General features: G+C 36.5%; 1 protein-coding gene across 14 annotated transcripts in view; it reads left to right on the top strand.

Annotated features, from left to right (window-relative positions):
- Positions 1–20469, top strand: part of LOC115344469 (SLX4 interacting protein) — an 82993-nt gene extending 62524 nt beyond the window's left edge. For 10 of the 14 annotated variants that reach the window (XM_041125600.1, XM_041125594.1, XM_041125595.1 and 7 more), the window contains 3 exons: positions 2121–2209; positions 15161–15270; positions 16773–20469. In XM_041125600.1, the coding sequence (XP_040981534.1) occupies positions 2121–2209; positions 15161–15270; positions 16773–17589 (1016 nt within the window). In that variant the 3' untranslated portion in view covers positions 17590–20469. The remainder of the gene's footprint in view (positions 1–2120; positions 2210–15160; positions 15271–16772) is intronic. The other 4 variants (XM_041125601.1, XM_030021815.2, XM_030021814.2 and 1 more) reach the window with 1 other exon arrangement.
- The last annotated feature ends 402 nt before the right edge of the window (positions 20470–20871 follow it).

The raw sequence follows: 20871 nt of genomic DNA, 5'->3' as shown, positions 1-20871 counted from the left end.
CAAAATAAATCAGTTAGGTGCGCTTAAAAATACTGAATACTTGAATGCATATTTTTAAAGAATTTCTTATTTTTATAGGAATTCATTATATTAAAAAATGTTTAAATCTCTCTTCAAATGCTAACTAGTTTTTTTCTAAGTCCATTGGTTGAAAAGATTGCAGTTTTGATTATAAACATTTCATCAAACTTGTTCTCCCAGCCTCCTGGAAGAATAGTTAGAATAGAATAGCAGAGTGTCTGCTCAACACTGGTTTCTGTGTATTAAATTTGAACTTTTCTTAAGCATCAATGAATACCTAAAGATACTTTCATTTTGTTAGCCAGCAAGTGAGATTGTTATAAAATGCAACAATAAAAATGTCTAACTGTAACTTGCCCTGCTAGTACTGCCAAAAAGAGAGGCTGTGATGCTGCAGTCAAAACTTTGCTTTCACATGAAGTTCCTAACAAGAAAGGAACTTCATTTTGCTGGGTTTTGCTCCCAATAAATAGCAAAATAACCACATATCCTAAAAAAAAAAAAAAATAAAAAATTGGCAGCAATATTTCCTTTCTGTAAGATATACCTAGTACTTCATAGACAAAAAGCAGACGTTTAGCCTAATAGAAGAAGAATCTTGCATACTTCAGTCGGTGATGCTCACTCAATATCTAAGTAAACTTACTTAAGGGGTTATTATTGGAACCCCACATAACAAATTCAGTCCTTGCAAAGTTGTCCAACTTTTCTTTTGTAGCCCATTTGGAAGATGTCCGTAGACTGCTTGCAGTTTGAAAGCCACTGTACTAGACCTTTGCGGGTGGCTTTTCAGGTCTTGAGGATACAAGCAGAGAAAGGATAGTCTGGACATAAGGCACAGCATGAATACTTCCTTGGAGACAGTTTTGCTAACAAAGTGATCATTTCTGAAAGGATTATGAAAGGCTTATATTCATTATCAACTTATAGTCGCTTAACAAGCTATTGCACCAATACAGATGCATCTGAGGTCTCTGTGTATGCTTTTTCTACCAATGGCAAATGCAAGGTAATCTGTTTCAACATCACCATCTTTCACTGTAATGACTCTAGAAAAGTCACTGCTGGTACTCACTCAGAGGGATTTGTCAGATACTAATGGAGATAATGCTGTTGGTGAAGAAGCAGTACCTTGTAGAGAGGCAGTCAGCCATATGGATGACCTGAGCGTCACATGCGCACATCATGCCTATACTCAGTTCGTTGTGAGGAGATATTGTACCAAAAAAATCTATGAGGTCAACCTTGTGTTTTTTCTGCATGCCTTGTCTCTTTCTTGTCCCAGAGAACAGGGTGTTACGGCTTGTTTTTGAAGTATAACAAACTTTAAAATTTAGTAACTCTCTTTTTATAAAACCAAACCAAATCAAAAACCAAGAACAAAAAAATCTGAGCTGAAAATATGAAGAGAGAAATCTGGAAATAATCTGATATGTAAAATAACAAAATATCCAGCTATGCTCTTTTCATAGCATTGCTAGGTACTGAATAAAGCTTTGTCTGGTCTATTCTAATCTGAGAACCCTTCAATTTTTAATCATTTGTAAATAGAAACTTTGTTGTGTTCACAGCAAACCATGTGATCTTGACTAAAATATGTAATTCAGTAGCAGTTAACCAATTTGTTTAATGACTTCAAAAATCACTGTACTCAGTTTGAAGCAGCCTTATGCTGCATTTTTATGCCAAGTACTGATTGAATATGTTGTGCTGTATTTCAAACATAATTTACAGCTTTTGTGATGAAAAGACTCATCACCAGAATAGCACAAAAGAAATCATCATTAAGTGGTTTGTCTGTTGGTTCTGTCTGGTATATTTTTCCAGGGGTGTAGGTGGACTAATTTGCAGCCATGACTATCTCTTGGGAACTAGGCTTACTCTTAGTGATTTTTTGAATGGTTTAAAAAATCAAAACAAAAGGAGGGATGGTAAGACAGTAGGTAAGAAACTAGTGGAGCGCATGAAGTGAGTTAGTGTGCAATTTAAAAAAAAAAATATTTTGTTTACTAAAATAGCATGTATATATGTTGTCATTATGTCTGGTTTTGAATATGGTTATAATTTTTGTAATCTTCTGTTAAATTATTTTTTTATAGAGCTCCGTGTGTTTCCAGACAGATTTATAGTTTGTGTCAGTAAACTTGAATCTAATCCAAGTGCTTGGACATGTGAAAATGATGTATTGGTATGTACAAAACTGTTCTATAAATTTTTCTGGTTTATTTTATAGTGGTAAGATGAATGTTTATGTATAGATGTAGTTATTCACATATATGTGACTGTCATCTTGGAACCAGAAAGTCACATTAGCAGTTGGGTCAAAGTATTCAAAAGGACATCCTGAAGGAGTCTGAAGCAGACTAAAATGGGCATTTTTGGAAGCTCAGCATTTTCTGAGCCACATAAGGCTCAGAGAAAAACACCATGTGTTTAGAAAGCTAGGTATGATTTTAGCACCTTGATTTAAGGATCTTTTTTTCCTGTATATTTTGTCCTTGTAACATTTTACTTTCCAGAATTATAATGGGGCAGTTTTTAATGTCCATGAGTTTTTTGTATGTTTTCTTCGCACTTGTTCTGCAAAACAACTCAAATGGATCAGTGCTAGCCCTGCTGGGAAAAAAAAATGCCTAAACATTTATGGAGAAAAAGGCGCTGGTGTGTAGTTAAATACCATAAACAATTCTACTTAAATATTCCATCCTGAAGGCTTTATCAGGGTCAAAGGCTTATGAATTTTATGCTGCAGTTAACTGCTGATTGTCTCAGGGGTGCTCACATTGACCCAGGTGGCCTGTTATATGGCAGGCAGTGTCTTCTGTGCTCACAGTAAGAGTCAGAATTACACACTGAGGTCTATGTATATTTTAGTAGTTTATCTTGATGTATTAAAGCATATTTGACCCTTGAAAAAAAAAGTTTTCTTCTACTCATTCAACTTAGTATTTCTTTAATATCAAGCAGGGTGTTTTTATTTATTATACTAAATGCAGATTTTATTATCTTGATTCCTAGGTTTGTGAGTATCCTTAAATGTCAAAGGATCAAGCAAATGTTTTTCTCTCTCTCAGAAAAAAATCTAACTGCTTTAGAAGTACTTTGATATTTTGAAAATTATTACTTTCTTGGTATTGTCTTGAAAACTACTTAGATGCTTTAGGTAGAAAATCCTATCTCTGCATTTTGACTGAGAAATAATGATATTTTCTTTTTTTTCTTGCTTAAGTATCTCTTATAAGATATCCAGTTCCCCCATTTGGTATTTTTAATCTTTCCATAAAATAAAAGATGAGAATTTTCTTTAGTTCTTTCACATGATTCTGTCTAGTAAGGAGAAGGCAAATGAAAAATATAATGTTATGCACTTTAGCTCGACTGTTTCAAAATTTGATCTTGATCTATGGAAACTCCTTGTTGTTTAAAAAAAAAAATCTCTTAGTGGGATCATAACCTAATCAATAATAAAGTCTTGGGAGTTTGCTTTACTTACAGATGCAATACTTGTGCATAGAACTGGCTGGAACAGTCAGTGTAGTTTGTTGGTAGGAGAGAGTAAGATAAAGTTATCCCTAAGCCATCTTCCCTGATTTGAAAAACTAACAAGATGTGAACAGACCCTAAGCAAGTGTTTTGGAGTATCTTTTTAATTCTTACCACTCTAACTTAAAGGGTCCAGTCCAGACTGTTGATCAAGAGTTTCTACAGCACATTAGTACTGAATTTATATACTCCGATACTTTGCCAAACTGGGGGAGTGTTTGATTGCCACTGAGAGGTAATTTCAAGTTTTTGGCACTCCGTAAGTAAAGGCTAAGGATCTGCACTTTGTGTGTGTACTTTTCTCTATGCAATTTAGCAGCGAGTATGCTTGAACTCTAAACTAGGCTACAGAAGACCACCCAGAAGACCTTTCCGTTGATATACTCCAGTGTATTCTGTCATGGGCTAAAAAGGAGGCATATGTTTTGTTTTCCTCTGTATGTTGTTTGGGTTTGAATAATTTCATAATGTTGCATGCAAGTTCTTCTAAACGTTTAATCAGCTCATGCCATTGGTTTTGAGGGCCTATCTGTGTTTTATAAAAGGAGTTGACTATATGTTAATGGAGACTTTGTCACTTTTCAGTGTTGCTGAATGTCACTGCGATTAACTTAGTCAAGACTTAACAATCTTTTTTTTTTTTAAACTGCTTTTATGCTGGTTTATGGTTTGGGTCAAGCTTTCATTCCTGAGTTCTGTCAAGACAAGTCAGGCTGAATGCCCTGCTTTCCCATTACTTGGAACCAGGTTTATGTCAGCCTGATACACATCTCTTTTACTCACTGCAACTCTCTCTCTTTTCACCTACCTTCAGGACTTTATTCTTTGCTTTTTCACTGCCTTTTAGGCTAGTGTCTGTATCTCTGAAATAGACTGTGCTTAAACGAAGAGTTTCAAGGGATGTAGCCAGATCCGAAATGAAATTCTTCTGTCCTACATCTTAGGAAAGATCATAATTAGATTGCTTTTGAGATATTCACGAGTACAAACCTTAGCATCAATTGCTGAGAGAAGCAATTTCAAGCCTTCTGTGATGCATCTTGTAAGACCAAGGAAAAGGTGGATTAGGCAGTCTCTGTCAAATTAGCTTTAAGCATAAACTAATAGAAGATTTGAGAGCACTTCTAAGGAGTAGAGCTGAAATAAAATAGAAGAAAACCTACTGATATGTAATCTTGTATTTTCTAGAATCTGTTTAGAAGAGGTGTTTCTGTGGTCATATCTAAAGATCAGGCTGCAGGCAGTAATAATAATTATGGAAGAAGGGAAATCTCTATTAAAGAAACAATACAGCAAGTTATTGAAAATACATAAGCAAATTGGAAGTCTCAAGGAAAAGATGGAAGAATAGCCTGGCTGGTTAATGCTAAGTTTAAACATAAAACCATTGTTTCCTGTTTTGTCAAACTACATTTGTAATCTTGAATAGTTTTATCTTGAAAAGACGACAGTTTTGGGAACATGGCAAAAGAGGAAACCCAGGGAAATATATAAGAGCTCTGGAGAGATTAGTCATCTTTGTCAATGACGACATTTTCTTGATGATTATTATGTAGAGAGCTAAAATGGAAAGTTGGAAATGGGTTATCTGAAGAAAAAGTGGAAATGGAAATGGGTGGAAAGCTTACTGGAGGCTTGTGAGCATTTGAAAATGTGCTAACAATGGAGTATTCATTGATAACCACATTGGCTTTATACTAGAATCTATGAGAGGAAGCAGTTGTAGGGAAAGCATGAAGGAGGTTAAGCTAATGATGATATTAAAGTGGAAAGTTGAAATTACCATTCATGTGAAATTAGAAAAGAAAGTGGGGAGTAGGAGATCCTGTCTTGATTAAAAAGATCTCAGGGTTTCCACCGAGCCTTCTTAAGTTACAGAGAATATTATACAAAAATAAAGATTCTTTCCCAAAGAGAATATTACTCTTAAGAAAGCCAACCAAACAAAAAACCCTGCATAGGTACACAAGGAGAAGAAAAGTGTTAAAGATATGCCCAGTGATTTTTAAAATCCCCAACAGAGAAATAAAAGCAAACTTTTTAAATCCCCAACAGAGACATTAAAAAGCAGACTATTTCATCTTCTTCATACATGTCTGACTTTATAAGTTGTGTCATTGTAACAAACTTCAGGTACATTAGAGAATTCTCTTTCTTAAAACTCATAAGAGCATAAATGACATGATTTGCTTGGATTTTGATCATGCTGGGAAGAGGCTTCTGGTTCTTTCATGAAAACATGTACACTTTGCTGTAATTAACAGGAGACTTAGCATTAGAGTATATGCTGCTGGAATAGTGTGTCTATTGGAAAGTAGAATGAAAACTGTTTTCAGAAAGCAGCAATTTGTAAAGATCAGTAGAAGACTATGTGGAATTTAGTTACCTTAGATACTTTAAAGAGTATTTTATTAAGTGATATCAGATTGGGTAGGGGAAGAAGGAAATGCTGTGAAATACAATTGCACAATTCACACTGTGTAAGTGCTAATCTTGGCATGGCACTCTGTGTGTGTGTGTATATATATATATATGAAAAAAAAAAATCAGAGTTAAACTGCTGTAATGGTGGGCTACTACTGAAAAGGTCAGTCCACATCCCCCTCTAGTTCCAGCTACATATTCCTTTCCTTTCTGGTTACAATGGAGCAAGTGATTCTTCAGTTGAGAATGAATTAGTTCATTGACTTGATCCAGCAGAAAATGATTTATTTGTGAAGTTTCTCTGTTTTTTATTGGAGGATTAGCTTGCTGTCATGTCAGTTCACTGAACTAACTCATCCTGTACCCGCACAGTTGCCAATTGTGACACAAAAAATGTTGCAGGAGCACGCATCTAGGATTTGGATGAAGAGAGCAGGGCCATCCCTTTAGGTAGCATCTGAGTTACCCTGGTTTGGAAGTAACATCCAAAACACACATTAATGTTACATTTTTTGTAATACTTGTTAATGGTTTTTTTTATTTCATTATCCTTTTTTAAATATAATAAAATCTAGTTTTCATGTGTTTTCAGATAATATCCTTAATTTTTTTCAGTCATTATAGGAAACATAGCTAGAGGAAAACAATATTAAGCTGTAGTTTGGTAACTACTAACCCTGTATGAACAGGGTTCACTACTTTTTTCAAAAAGGTAGAGGCGGAAACTTCAGACTAATGAACCCTATCCAAATACCACATAGTGGAACAGGTAAAGAATTGCTTTTCTCCTTGGTGAGTTTCACTTCTGACATTTCAAGCTTCTATCACTTCTTTTCTGCTCATCCTTTGTATTCTGCTCAAGCTGATGCAAGACTGATGATACTGAAACATGCAGTCCCTCCTGCCCTCTTTTCCCTTCTCTTAGCCATGCATTTTTGTCCTTGGTGTCTGTCAGTACTGGCATGTTTGGGGAGCTGGGTTAATTCATTGATCCCTCTGAGAGCAAGGGGCTTTTTTGGTTTTGAGGGTTTTTTGTTGTTTGCATGGTTAGCTTTCAGCTGGATCACTTCAGTCAGACTTACTGCATGGCTGCATAAACGCTAGTGTTGATACGAGACTTGGCAGGACCGTGTGTTGGGTAAGGGTGAGTTTTCCCTTTCAGTGTTAGGATAGCTTTAAGTTAGCTTGAATCATAAGACTGCTCTCTCTGAGAAACTACATCACAAAGTAATGATACTAATGTCTTTGACTTGGTCATAAAGAAGAAAGCTACAGCAGTTTTACAATATTCCCTTTTGTCCCAGCTGTCTGGCTCTTCTCCTTGGAGATTACCACTCCTATAGCAGAGTTTGCCAAAAGGGCTGTGTGCCTGCATCTCATCTTGCTGCATATCACAGTCTTGTGAGTTCATGCAAACCAAACTTCCCTGGTTTTTAAGCTGGTGCATTGAATTGCTGGTGGGAGCAGCTGGGGTGGGTGTGTGTGTGCTCCCTTCTGCCAACTCTGCAGTGGGGGTAGGAACCTCCTGCAAAAGGGGAGGGAGGATACCTGAGAGCAGTAATGTGAATTGCCTCAATGAGATTTGTCTGAACTTGTCTTACTTTCTTCTTATAGCTTACAAACTGACTGATTTATTTTCTGCATGGCAAAAGTCTAATAGCTGTCTGCTGTTTGTTATATTAATGATCCAGAGAAGTGGACAAATGATGAAATGAAATGTGACACAATTATTTCAATTAGCTAAGACTGGAAAAGGCTGTGGAGAATTTCAGAGAAACCTCGCAGAGCTGGGTAGAGGGGGGCATTAGGACTGTAAATGAAAATCATCTGTTGATAAATGGACAGTATTTTTACTGAAAAGAGCAATTACAGTGTTCATGCATACTGGTGAGTGAATTAACTGTACAATCTCTGGAAAAAGGCCAAGATATTGCTACAAGGAACTGATGTGAAAATCTTTGTTCTGTAGCATTATTTATCTGAAAAGCAGACAGAATATTAGAATATATATGGAATGAAATAAAAAGGATTACTTAAATTGTCTTAAAGCCAGTAAGTTTAATACATCTTCAATAAAAGATTATGTACCTCTCATTCCACAAAATCCAGATGAAGGATAGCAGAAATACAAAAGGTCCTGTTACTGCAGTATAAATGATTAAGCACATAAAATGATTTCCATGTGAAGCAATCTTCAAAAACTAGGGACAAATTGAGTAATCTTTTACTGATTTTGGTAGTTGCTTCTTATATGAGTGCTCCCGTTGATTTAAATGTAACTACTTAGCAGCATTCACAAGATCTCATTTGTCAAAGCCTTGTGGTTATTTAAGATATTATAATCTGTCATCATCCTTTCACCTCCCTCATTTTCCTCTCCGCTCTCACTCTCTTGCTGTCACAGCTTATGCTGGTGGTTAATGCAGATTTGAGCTAAGATTTTGGACTTTGCACTGGATGATGTTCTTTCCTCTCCGCAGACTTTGAGAGGATGGGCACCTCCAGCAAAGGTGCAGGGTGGAAGACTGGCAGTGATAATGTTTAAAGCTACAGTGAGCTAAAGGTTTTATTTAGCTGCTGTGTATCTGTGAGATTTTAATGGCTCTAGAAATTGAAAAGGTTTAAATTACTTCAGGTTTTGATAATAAGTCTCTGTATTCCTGTTGGGCAAAGAATATTTGATGGATTTATTTTTTTAAATTGTTTTAAAGAGCAATCCTTTCCTTAGCCTTCAGCAGGAATCTGTTACGACTAATAGGAATTTCATAACTTGACTGAACAGTAAGCTGAAATATATGATGGTAAAGTTCATGGAAGGATTTTTGAACAATTTGTAATCATTTGAAATTATTTGGAGGGACAGATCCCCAGTGTGAGCTCAGAAATCTTGGGGGCTTTGGGGGTGGTGGTGTTTGTTTTGGAAACCAAGCTAAAACATTGACTAAATTGTTGAACAGCAATTATCTCCTGGGCAGTGCAGTTCTGCCTGTTTTACATATTTTGCTTCTGTATAACCAGCAGATCAAGAGTATTAGTGTTCTTTCCAAGATCTCCTACAGTTGTTAAACACTATTGTAATTGTATAAAGAGAACAGTTGTTTTTTAAAATTGATGTATTCTTTTCCAGATTTTTTTTCTGTAAGAATTGAAGTTTTAAGTATATGAATCATATTGTTGTATACATCATGTACTATAAGTAGTGTTCTGTTATGTCACATAACCCATGCTATATCTGGAAAGATAAATACAAAGCTTACTTCAGTATTACTGATAGCTGTTTAGACATCTGTACTGGTTAACTCTGATATCCATTTAGGTTTGATAGGCAGATAGAGGATTCTGTCAGACTGTTAAAAGCTGTAGTACAGGATTACAGGAGTGCCTTGCTTTTTCAGATATTCATGTGACAATTGAGTAGTAGATTCCTTCCCTCATGGTTTTAAGTTGGGGAAAGGGGTTGAGCTCCACATAAAATTGCTATCTTCTTATTTTATAAAAAAGTCTTAAGTATAAAATGTGTATCTTGCATGCATGTCCTCTTTCATAACTACTGGAGGCAGGAACCTTAAAATTGATGGGAAAGGCTAGCTAAAGATGCATGCTTTTAAGACATTGGGTTTTTTTAAAAAAATAAAAATTCAGCATTAATATGCTTTACATTTTTCTTCAGTGTCATTGAGAGAAGTTATTTTCATTGAAAAGCTATTGTCTTTTTGTCCATTTCTTATCAGTGGACACTTTCTCTGAAGATAGAATCTGAGTCTTGTAGCATCAGTATAAGAAATCAGAATGATTAATAGCTCAATTACTTAACATTAATTTTAACTCTTTTTGCCTTCGAGCAAATACACAGCATGTATCATGTGCTTCTCAGTAGGTAAATAAATTGTTTTTTTCAGGAGCACCTTCTGTGGCTTTAGAAAGTGTTATCTACATTCTCGCAATCTGTGTTACAAATGTGTGTCAATTTTTAAAAAGGCCCCCCTGCAACTTTAGTTTTTTTATGAAGTATCCCATTTTATTTGTTTTATGCCATTTGCAGCTTATTAGGAATTTTTCTATTTTCTATTATCTAGCAAGTGTTCAAATGCAAATCTAGAGAACTCTGAATTTCCTATGTTCAGAATAGTCTGAGATTCCTGCTATTTGTAAAATATGATTAAAATCCAAACAAAAGACTTCAAAAGCAAGAAGGCATTTTCCCCATAGAAGTCATTTGCTTTAAGCTAATCTGATGATGCTTTGGGGACCTTTGGAGTTGCCAGGACTTACGTTATCGAGTGAGAAACCTGGGTTCACACCTTGCATTTTGAGAAAGTGGAATGTGTGTGACAGGGGCTTGTAACAGATTGGGCCAACTTTTGGCCTAAATAGTACAGACCATAGAGAGTCTTGACAAGAAAAATCTTAATAGTTAAGATCCATGGTGTCAAATCAAAATGAATTTTGGTAGTAGCTAATGAAGACTGTACTGATCCATAAGTTAGATTTTGCTTTCTGTGCTAGGACACAGGTAGGTTATACAGTTCTGCTTCTCACCGGAGAGATGGAGTTTTCTCTGGTTGTTTTTCCGATTTCAATCTTGAAAAGAATGTATTTTTCAAAACCATCAGCATTCCTTAAAAATACCTGTTTCAAATTAAAATTCAGTACTCCCATGTCTAACATAGAATGATCCTTAATGTTTTTTACTGGAACTTACTGACATATAGAGCAGGACAGTCCATTTTAAAATGTAGAGCAATAGTCTGCAAGTCCAATCAAGGAACTGTATTTCAGTTTGAGAATAATATCCATTTCTGTACTTGGACAACTTCTATGAATGTTTTATGATGTGGTGGGAGTTCCTAAGTAGAATTGCTAGGACAGATACATCACTACATTGGAAACACTGAAAAATTTGCATTGTGAAATTGTGGGAAGCTTTTCCTTCATGTGGGATGGGAGAGGGCAGAAGACTAGACCCAAAGTCCTGTCTCTGTTGATTTTCTGTCAGTTAGATGATAGTATCCGATTCATCCTTCACTGACAAGCCTTGTCACTTGCTTTAGGAGCCCTTTTCTGTTTATCAGATTGGAAAGAGTCGTGTATGACCTCTCTGATCTGCCAGTCATCTACTAGAACAGTTTTGAGACCTAAAGGTTATCTTAGATGGTTGAGCTCATGATAATGCTTAGAGTGACATTAAGAGAAATCATGCAATTGCACGCTCACATAAAGCTCCCCTAAATAACTGTTTCTGTCTGATTTCTGTCTGATTCCTTTTACTAATTTTAATTTTATTCATTTGTGTATGCCTGGGATAATACTTTATTTCATTGCTTTGTCTACATTATTATATTCAGAGTCCCCTCCCGTATGGCGCTCTGATACTAAATTTGATTTATTGGACCCATTGATGTTTTCTATTAAGTATTTTTTGATGAGCAAGTTGAGCCACATTGATAAATGCAATTCAGAAACAATGTGTGGTTTTTTTATTGTGTGTGGTGGGGGGGGTTTTGTTAACCAGACACAAAATTTAATTATCCCTTAGTGTTACTTTATTGGTGCATAAGCATGTGCAACTGTTATCTGAGCATACTAAGAGACAACTAGAAAGTATGAAACAAAACGAGAGGCAGGAAGGGGGGCAGCATTGTTCACTTTGGAAATTTTTCTTTCAGCCCAGCATCCCAAACCCTAGACGGAAAGAAAAAAAAGAAAAAAAAAAAAAATCAATATTTGTATGAATATTACTGTCAGGCTGAAAAGGCCAAACCTTTCACTCTTCTTCAGGATAATGAGTTGTAAGGATTCTTCACAAGTGCACATCCATGAGTAGTTCTTTTACAGGTATTTAATGCTGTATGGCTGAACTCAGCTGTCCTGGAGAGAGCTGCAGATGACAGTCACCACTTTTACATTTCTGAGGGCTTCTTTTTCATTTTGAGTGAGATAGTAAGTTGATTAAGATATAAAAGACTGAATTTTCAATTTGATAAGCCTTAGAGCAAGTATATTGTGTGCCTAACAGTCATGTTTCTCTGTAGGTCTTAATAGAGTGTTTTTCCCAGACATTTCTTTGGATAAGTACTAAGGTTCTTAAAATCAGGTTTGGAGAGGCCAATATTATGAGCAGGTAGGGTAGTAAGTCTTTGTAAGCTTAATTTCTGCAGGCCCTCCTTTGCTGAGTTTTAGTGACAAAAAGGGGTGAGCTTACCCTAGGATTTTAAGAGCACATATTTCTAATAGAACTTGGCAGTTCAAGGGCTAAAGAAGCATTTTAATCTTTCATGCCCACCCAGTCTCTATACAAATGTAAATATGTCTGTCTTTAACAATTTGCCAAGAAATGTGGTTTTAATTTGTTAGCAGCAATCCCACTCCCTGCAGCAGTTTCAGAGTCAAGTCACAAGTCTGGCGGTGCTTTGACGTTTTTCTCTGTCATGGTGTCATTGTTTATATGATGTCTGCTTCTGCTGTCCTCCTTTTTATGCCTGGAATATTTTTCTTTAATTATTTCACTGCCTAAAAGGAATTTGGGATTACTAGACAGGATGAGAGCAGATTAGCTTTTTTTTTTTCTTTAACAAGTCCTGAAGTTCCCATAGGAAATAAATAGTATTCCCAAAACAGACAGTGTTTTTTTATTTTTTTTAATTAACTAAAATTATTAAGTCTAATAAAGAAAATAAAGGAAGTATCACCAATAATGGTTGAGTGTCTTAGTAGTATATGGAGTGCCCATTGTTGTTATTTATGACTCTCTTTGCTTTCTATTGTGGACTTATTCCAGCCTTAGGGAGTTTACATCACTGCTAATAGCAAAAGGCTCTCTGGTTCCCACAGAGTCTTTCAAAGACTGACTCATATGCCTTATGTTAATTGTTCAGCTCTCAAAATACAGCACTTACAGGGTGTGGTTCCAAGGGGAAAATCTACTGTACTTAGAGGGCATGTTCAGAAGTGTTTCACATATAAATCATTTTGATTTTTAATTTTTTTAATGCCTTAACCCTTTTCTGTCACTGCTTTATGTGGTAAGTTATTTGAAGACAAAATAAAAGATTGACGGTAGCATAGTGAGGGAATGTGTTAGCCCTTCAACTCTGGACCATTAACTCCAGTCTGACTCAACTCACAAGTGACATGGCTTCGTCATCTTTGCCTCTCCCCAGGGTCTGCTCTTCACACCTTAGCATGAGTGTACACTCCAGGCAATGATCATGCACTGTTCATAATCAGATGTAAGTTTGAACTGAGGTTTATTGCTTACCTGCAGTAGTGAGTACGTGTGGACAGGAACTGTCCCCAGTCGTCCTCTGGATTTTGTATAAAGTGCTACGTTCCACCCATTGCTTACCACATCTACAAGAATTGCCTTTGCATACTGGCGATCCTGTCAGTCTGCTGCGTTGATGGCTTCAGCTGAGGACTGAAGACGATTTAGTAGAATTAGCCTTACCAGTTACCATAAAGCAGAACAAGGACAGTTCAACTGCTTCTGCTTGCGCTCCTGTTCTCTGGCCAAGTAAGAGTGCTCTCCAGCTGCTTTCATGCAGAATGATTGTGCAAGATCATTCAGTCTGACTTGTATGAACGTTACTGGAAATCAGAACAGTTTTTACAGACTTTACAGTTAAGAGTCTGTGCCTTCTCTTAAAATTAACAAAGCTCTTGAGTATCTTAATAATATTCCTTTCTTTAATAGTTTACAAAACGTGAAAATGTAGTTAGTCACATTAGGGGTAGTCCATACCTCTAACAAAAGTAGAGGCAGCAATTAATCCCTCAGATTAAACTAGTTAGGCTTGATTTCTGAGGTTGAAATCACATTGCATGTATGTCCCATGTGTTTTCTGCCTACTGTAAACACATGTGTTGCAGCATTAGTGGACAGAACTTCATGCATCTATCAGTACACACACAAAAATGTTTGTGTAACTTGCCTCTGAAAAGAGGGCGCAAAACAGCTGTAGTTTTTTAAACTGTTGAAATGGCTTTATTTCTTTGCCTGACTACACTTTCTGCTTGCAAAACAGGAAGTTGTTTTCATTGGCTTACTTTTCTGGAAAGAGCAGTGAGGTTTAGCCCTGCTCCTTTAAAATATAAATAAAAATAAAAATGGGCAGGGCTTAATCCCCTAGAAGTGACAAGTTCCTGAGGGGTGTTCTAGGCAGCGGTAATGTACATGCTCTGGCCTTGTACCTCCGCAGTCTTTCTCGACTTTCTCCAGTTCTTTTGTACCACCTGGCTCCAGTGTGCTAGCTTCATAGTGCGGAGCAAGAAACAGTATAAATAAGCACTCCCTCCATTTGATGAGCCCCAGTCAGCAGTTGCATCATGCAGGCTGATGACGAAAAATGCTATCAAAGAAAAGGAGATGCACAAAGCCTCTTCTCTTGACTTTGCAGCATTTTTTTCTCTTCTCCATAGCCTCAGAGATAATACTTTTTGAAGTATGTGGTCGTTAATAGTGAAGTCAGCAAATTGCCCTTCTCTCATTGAGATGTTTCATTGTGAAAGGAAATGCTCACAGCATGAAGAAAAAGAGCATTTTCCTTCCCTCCCTCTCGCCCCAATCTCGTATTATATAAAACCATGGTGCTGCTGTTAGCTGAGAACAGAAAGAATTCCCCTGTTGTCCTGTAGTAGCCAACCACTACAAGCTGTGAGCGTTTGAATGTTAGTATTAAAAGTTTTAACCCTTGCCTTCTTAAGTGAGCAAATAATACTGTATATTTTTTGTAAGTATGGAAAATTATGGGAATTCTTCTGAGAATAAGTGTATAGACCACTGCGCCAGTCAGTCTCTTCAGAAAAAAAACTGACAAATATGCTCCTGTCTGCAAGAGAGATTCCTGGCATTTGTCACAGTTTGAGCCACAAAGATGTCAAATATTTGCCAACAGTTTCCTCAGATGGTTTGGAAAGCTGCGTCCTTTATGTTACAGTCTTGTTTGTTTGCGGTATATTTTAGCATATGAAATATATTCATTGGGAGTCTGAAAGGAGAGGGAACTGACTAGACTTGCAAATATTAAAAGATTAAAAATAATGCTGTTTCTCTTAGACTGCTCAGATCAAAATAATAAAGAACATCTGTAAGTCTTAGTATTAGAAATGGAGTTTTATGTTGAATAATCATAGCTTGATGTGTCGTGTTTTAAACCTGTTTTTTCTTTTGGAGCAGAAAGAACTTTCCAATGGGACGTCTGAATATTTTACTGAATCTGTGGAGAACAAGAAGCTTAAGATTAGTCTGAATGAACAAATAAAGCAAGACATCTTGAAAGAAATGTATGTCACTATTCTTTCTAAGGTGTTAAATTTATAATCTGGTAAATTTGGGTAAATAGCCTATGTAATAACATTTCAAATCATATAAACTCCTTTACAAAAGATTATTTTAAATTACTAAGAAACTACTACTCTAGTATGAATAAGCACATAAAATGTTCATTGTTGTTTTGTACGGCATGAAAAAAGCTATTACAACCCACATAGATATCTCCCATAGCACTAGGCAGAATCAAAATAGGGTGTTTTTTCCTTGAATGACGCTCTGAGCCAAAATAAATATGTGATATTTGGTGAAAAACACTTTGCAAATATACTTTTTGTTCATTTTGAAAGTCTGCAGTGTACCACGATATTAGGCTGGATCTTTGGTCACAAATAAAGAGTGTCCTTGGTGTAGTGGATGGGGAGGGTTAGTTGGTCAGCTGAACATTTTACTGGTCCTCTGCTGTGCCGGGATGCCACTCTTACTTGCACAAGTTGCCAGTAGCCCCAAATCAACTGTGGAATCAGGGATTTGATGTGAACCCTGGCAACTTTTCTTTTTACCCATGTTGTCTCATCTGTGTTGTCTTTAGAAATGAGATTAGATTTGGAAGTATGCCAGCTCTACCTATTTTGGAAGAGCCCTCTTTCTGAAGAGTTAGATATGCCGACCTGGGAACTGCTCGGCATCAGCAGAGCAGCAGAAAGTGGTCTCAGCATGGGATGATCTATAGTAATATATTTAGACTCAAAATCTTACATAGGCAGCTTCAGTACCTGTGCATAAAGTTCATCTTGCAGCCTATGTGAAATCTAGATTTGTAGGTAACATGCTGCTAAGGAGTGTTTATGTACTGACACTCTATCAGGTCCCTTGTGATCCCATTTTCCTGTAGAATTCCTTTTAGAATATCCTCTACTTGCATTACCTAAGTCCTTCCCAGATGAACGGGCTTGATACTAGATGAGTAGTGGTTAACTTTAAAGTAATGCTTTGAAATGTCCTGGGAAAAATTCCAGAGGAACATTCTAAAATAGAGATTAGAAACTCTCACACAGAGACGCGTATGCTGCCTCTCCCTGCCTGCCCCCCTCTATCCTTTAGATATACATTATGCATGTGAATATATGGGAATGGTTTGAAATCATTTAGGCACTTATGAAATACTATTTTATCTAGCCAGTTTGGGAAGGAATTCAATATACTTATGCTGTGTTGACCTTTAACATCTGTAATGAATCCAGTTCTGCCTCTTGGAATAGAACGTGAACTCCTTCATGGCTTAGTCATTAATAAATAGGGTTCCCCTAGTGCAGTGGAAATCAGATGGATAACACTTGATATTATCCACACTAGACAAACATTACTGCTTGTCAAGATGATATACAGGGGTTTTTTCCACATTCAGAAAGAGGGTTGCCCTAGTGGTGTTTCAGAGTTTGTAAGAAGGGCAGATTGAGGCAGGGAAGATTCTTTTTAAATTAAAAAAAAAAAAAAAAAATCCTTTTTATTGCAGTGTGAAAAGGACAAAACCAAGGAAAAGTAGCACAAGCAAACCTCAAATCAGCAAGGACTCCAAGAAAGTGTATCTTGGCTCAGTGGACTCGCAGACAGGGAACAGAAAGAATGACTGTCAAACTTCTCTCAGTCCTCAGTCTGAAGTGAAATGTAGGAGTACAGGACTGCTAAAGGACTGCATAAATACAGCTGAGAGCAACTTGGAGCTTCCTGTTTTAGAGCTGGAAAATTATGTTAATCAGAGACAGCCAGATGATGTTAGCAGCCAGCAAAAACCTCACTCCGTGGAGTGGTTGAAGTCGAGTCTTCTAAGTGAAAACCCTCCTTGTAGCTCTGAGTCAGCAGCGCTAGGTCCAAAACAAAGTCAAGAAGTGACCAAAACAGAGGCTCACCAAAAGAGCTGTGGTGCAGAAGAAAAGTTAAAGCATTTCAAAAAAGTATCCTCTGAAGGGACTCCTTTAATTCCTAGCAATACAGAAATGAGCGAGCACAATGATGATTGTTCAGGTCTGTTCCTGGAGGAGAAGACCCCACTTAGTTCCAGTTTGTTTTCTAACAAAAACATGACAAAGACTGTGTCTGATGAGGAGTCCCTAACTTTGAGAAAAAACCTCTCCCGGCCTCCTTCTGTGAGAAACAGTATAGTGCAGACAAGCCAAAATGAGCCAAGTGCAACCACTGAAGAATTGCCTGTGATGCCATCATCTTGTTTAGAGCTGCAGCCTGTATCTTCAGAGAAGCTTATCCAAAAAAGAAAAAAAGAAGTTGAAACTGGTCTCAGGAAGTTAAAACTGAGAAGGCTTAAGAAGTCATAAAGTCTGAAATATTACCTTGATGGCATGGGTGGACAGCCAAATTTGCATTTGGAAAGCGTGTGCAAAAAGTAGGAAGCAATTCAAAATAATGAAAAATAATAAAAATACAAAGTCAAAATTAGATATAACTTTTTAAGAAAATTTAGTTAACTAAGCATCTTAGTCATTGGGAACTGTAATGAAGGTAATTCTGTTAAGTCTTTAGGAATTAGACATTAATATTGTATGAAGCACTGTAATATTTGTAGAAAGAAAAATCTCTTATAATATTTACTAAGCAAAATTTTAGATCTATGGATGTTTTAGTATTAAAAAGTCATATCAGCTGATGACAGCAAATGTTAAAAACACTTGTGATCTGTTAGCAGCTGCAGTTATTTAGTGTTTTGCTTGTTTATTTTAGTAAAAATTAATCCTTTCTCTGTGTTAGGAAGTTCATGATTTATTCACATGATCTTTACAACAGTAAGGCGAATTGAGATTATTTCAAATAAATCTTTAACCAGGATTTAATGTTGCTGATAATTTAAGGCCTGCCTTTTCAGTGAGGTTTCAAAATAACTATAGTTTCTGCTTGTGCAGTTTTGATATGAACGTTTATTTCTAACTAGAGTTGTGGATACAAGTGATCATGCATTCCATCTTTGGAAAAAATGAAGATTGGTTTTATATATGTGGTCACCTGGATTTGTGCAAACATTGCTATTGGGAAAAGTTCATACATAAACATGCATACACATCTTCACGCATTCATGTTTCAAAATCAGGTGTTATTTGTGTGCAAGGGCAACACACTGTTTATCATGTGTTAGTAATACCTGAGTTATTTGTTATTTTAAGATAGAGGTAATTTTTAATTGCACAGTGCTTTTTCATGCTGCTTTTGTAACTTGTATGCTAATGAGCTAAAGAAATGTAACTTTTTATTTCATGCTTATCTTTTTAAATGTTTAAAATAAAATTATAAGCAATTTTCTTTGATCATTCTCTTAAAATCAGTGTGACCACAGACATTTTATGTGAAGCATTTTGAAAAATCTTACTGACAAATACTTAACAACTGTGGATATCCTCATTTAGGTTAAGAAGAAGATTCACATCCATCAGCCTTAGAGTTGGTACTACAATTCAGGTCCTTATGAGAGTTAGCAACTTGGCAGTTGACAGCAAGATACTGTCAGTTGAACAGCATCTTTCTGCTATAAATAATTTCTGCTTTTGTTATAAATGAAAAAGATCCTGTGTGCCTGCTAGAAGACATTTTCTCTTTTTTCTTTCAGCCTGTTTGTGTGATGTTTCTCACAGTGCTTTGCAGTAAGGTTGCTAATGCTTACCAGTCTTCAGGCTCTGCACAAAGGCCTTTCCTAGTAACAGCAAAACCCAGGCTGCAAATGAACCTGGGTTTGGAGGAATAGCCTGAGGTATGTTTGCTGTTGTCTTTTGTATGGACTCAAGATACTGAGCCAGGAAGGGAGTAAAAAGCACCTTTTGGATCAACTTAAAAGAGGTATAAATATGTTTAATTAAGTATTTATCAGAAAAATAAGAGTAATTAAAATAGAATAATTTTATAGTTTATATTAAAGTCTTAGTGTAGATTTTCTGGGTGGCTTCTTTAAGTTCTCACAGTGAATAAAAACTGATAATAAATAATATACATAAAATAATAATATAAATAAACTGATAAAAAATGGTACAACCATATATTCTAGACTGCAGTTTTAAATTTCCATTATTTTTACTTTGCTTTTCCTTGGATCTTTGTGATGATGTTCTTTGTTGTAGCAGGTACCTGCGGGAGAGGTTTAGATGATGATGCAGTAACAGCCGCATGCTGAGTTTATAGAGTCACTTCAGTTACTTCTTTTCATTTCATTCTGGTTAGGAAAAGACCTTATGCATGCTTTTGCAAACTGGTGAACACACTGATGGTATCTGTGAAAATTGTGGATGGTCTTGGGCAAGGACCCCCCAAGCTATTACTGCTAACAGTTTGGGATTCTGAAGCTTCCTTTGCTATTGCCTCTCTCCTCTCCTAATCCATTTCACTCAAGTATTAGAAACCAGAGGGCAACCACATATAGTTTGTATCATCATATATACTGTTGTTATATATAGTTCAACCTTATAATTACAATTTAGTTTTAATCTTAACTGAATAACATACCTGCATACACCTTACAAATGAATGTCATACATTTATAGGGGGCTTGGGTAGATTAAACCATTGTCTATGTAGCTAAGAACACTTGATTTTTCCTTTAGTCTATTTTGTTATGTTAGTTAAAATTCTGTTTTCCATCACCTCACTGATAGCATGGGAACATCCTCCTTTTAAAACAGTCATCGTGCAACAACAAGAAATGTAGGGCTAGATCAAATGAAGGTGTTAGAGCCTAGACAGACGGAACAAATACAAGCGGACTTTCTCAAAAGTGCATAGTTGCATCATTCTTACTGTAATTACTGACTTGTTAGACTCCTTTGCTCTTTGTAGCTGTGTATTTAGAGCTTAGTTACTTTAAAAAGTTGTCTCTTGGATCCTCTCAGAAATGCAGTTATTCAGGGAAAAAAGCTTTGAATTCATGGTCATTCCTGGATTTTAGATGGTGTCGCTGCTCAAAACTGTTCTTTCTTTTGCCTGTGCAGTGGGACTGTTCTGGAAGTTTCCCTTTTGCAAACCTTGTGGGTACTTTACGTGGTGCTGTGACATCCAGGCTGTATTGTTACCATGTCTCTGTTACCTCTGTACTTTAAGCCCAAGGTCGTCTTCTCAGGCTTTGTGTTTATCAACAATCCACCTGCACCCAGATGACTGGCAGAGGTGTGGTCTGACATGCTCTTGAACCACAAACCTGATTTCCTAAATCAGGTTTAGGGGGGGGGGGGGGGGGGAAAGCAAGCTGGAAACTGAGCTAGAGTAAAATTAGCAGTTTGCAAGTCTTGGCTGTGGCTTTCTATTACCAGTTTGCTTCTGAGCAGCATTAGCATACCTTTCTGTTAAAAGTAATAAATATTTAAGGCTCTGTTCTGAAACTGCCATTGAAGCACAGAAACAGTTTCTTTTGTGTGTGTTTGTTATGTTGGGTTTTTTCATTTTCAGAGCTTCTTTGAACCCTTCTGAAATATGTGTAGATCTGAGACTGGCTAAAGCCCACAATGCAGAGCTCACATTGAAAAATACATGTTTGTCTTCACGAGAAATAACTGTCTATTCCAAACCAGCCAGCTTTGTGGTTTGTTTTTGTTTTTTTTAATGAATACCTGGTTAATTTGGTCTGT

The sequence above is a fragment of the Aquila chrysaetos genome, chromosome 8 (genome assembly GCF_900496995.4).
Source record: "Aquila chrysaetos chrysaetos chromosome 8, bAquChr1.4, whole genome shotgun sequence".
In the NCBI taxonomy this organism is placed as follows: domain Eukaryota; kingdom Metazoa; phylum Chordata; class Aves; order Accipitriformes; family Accipitridae; genus Aquila; species Aquila chrysaetos.
The sequence above is the reverse complement of the archived record's forward strand: the minus strand, read 5'-3'. Positions and strand labels throughout refer to the sequence as shown.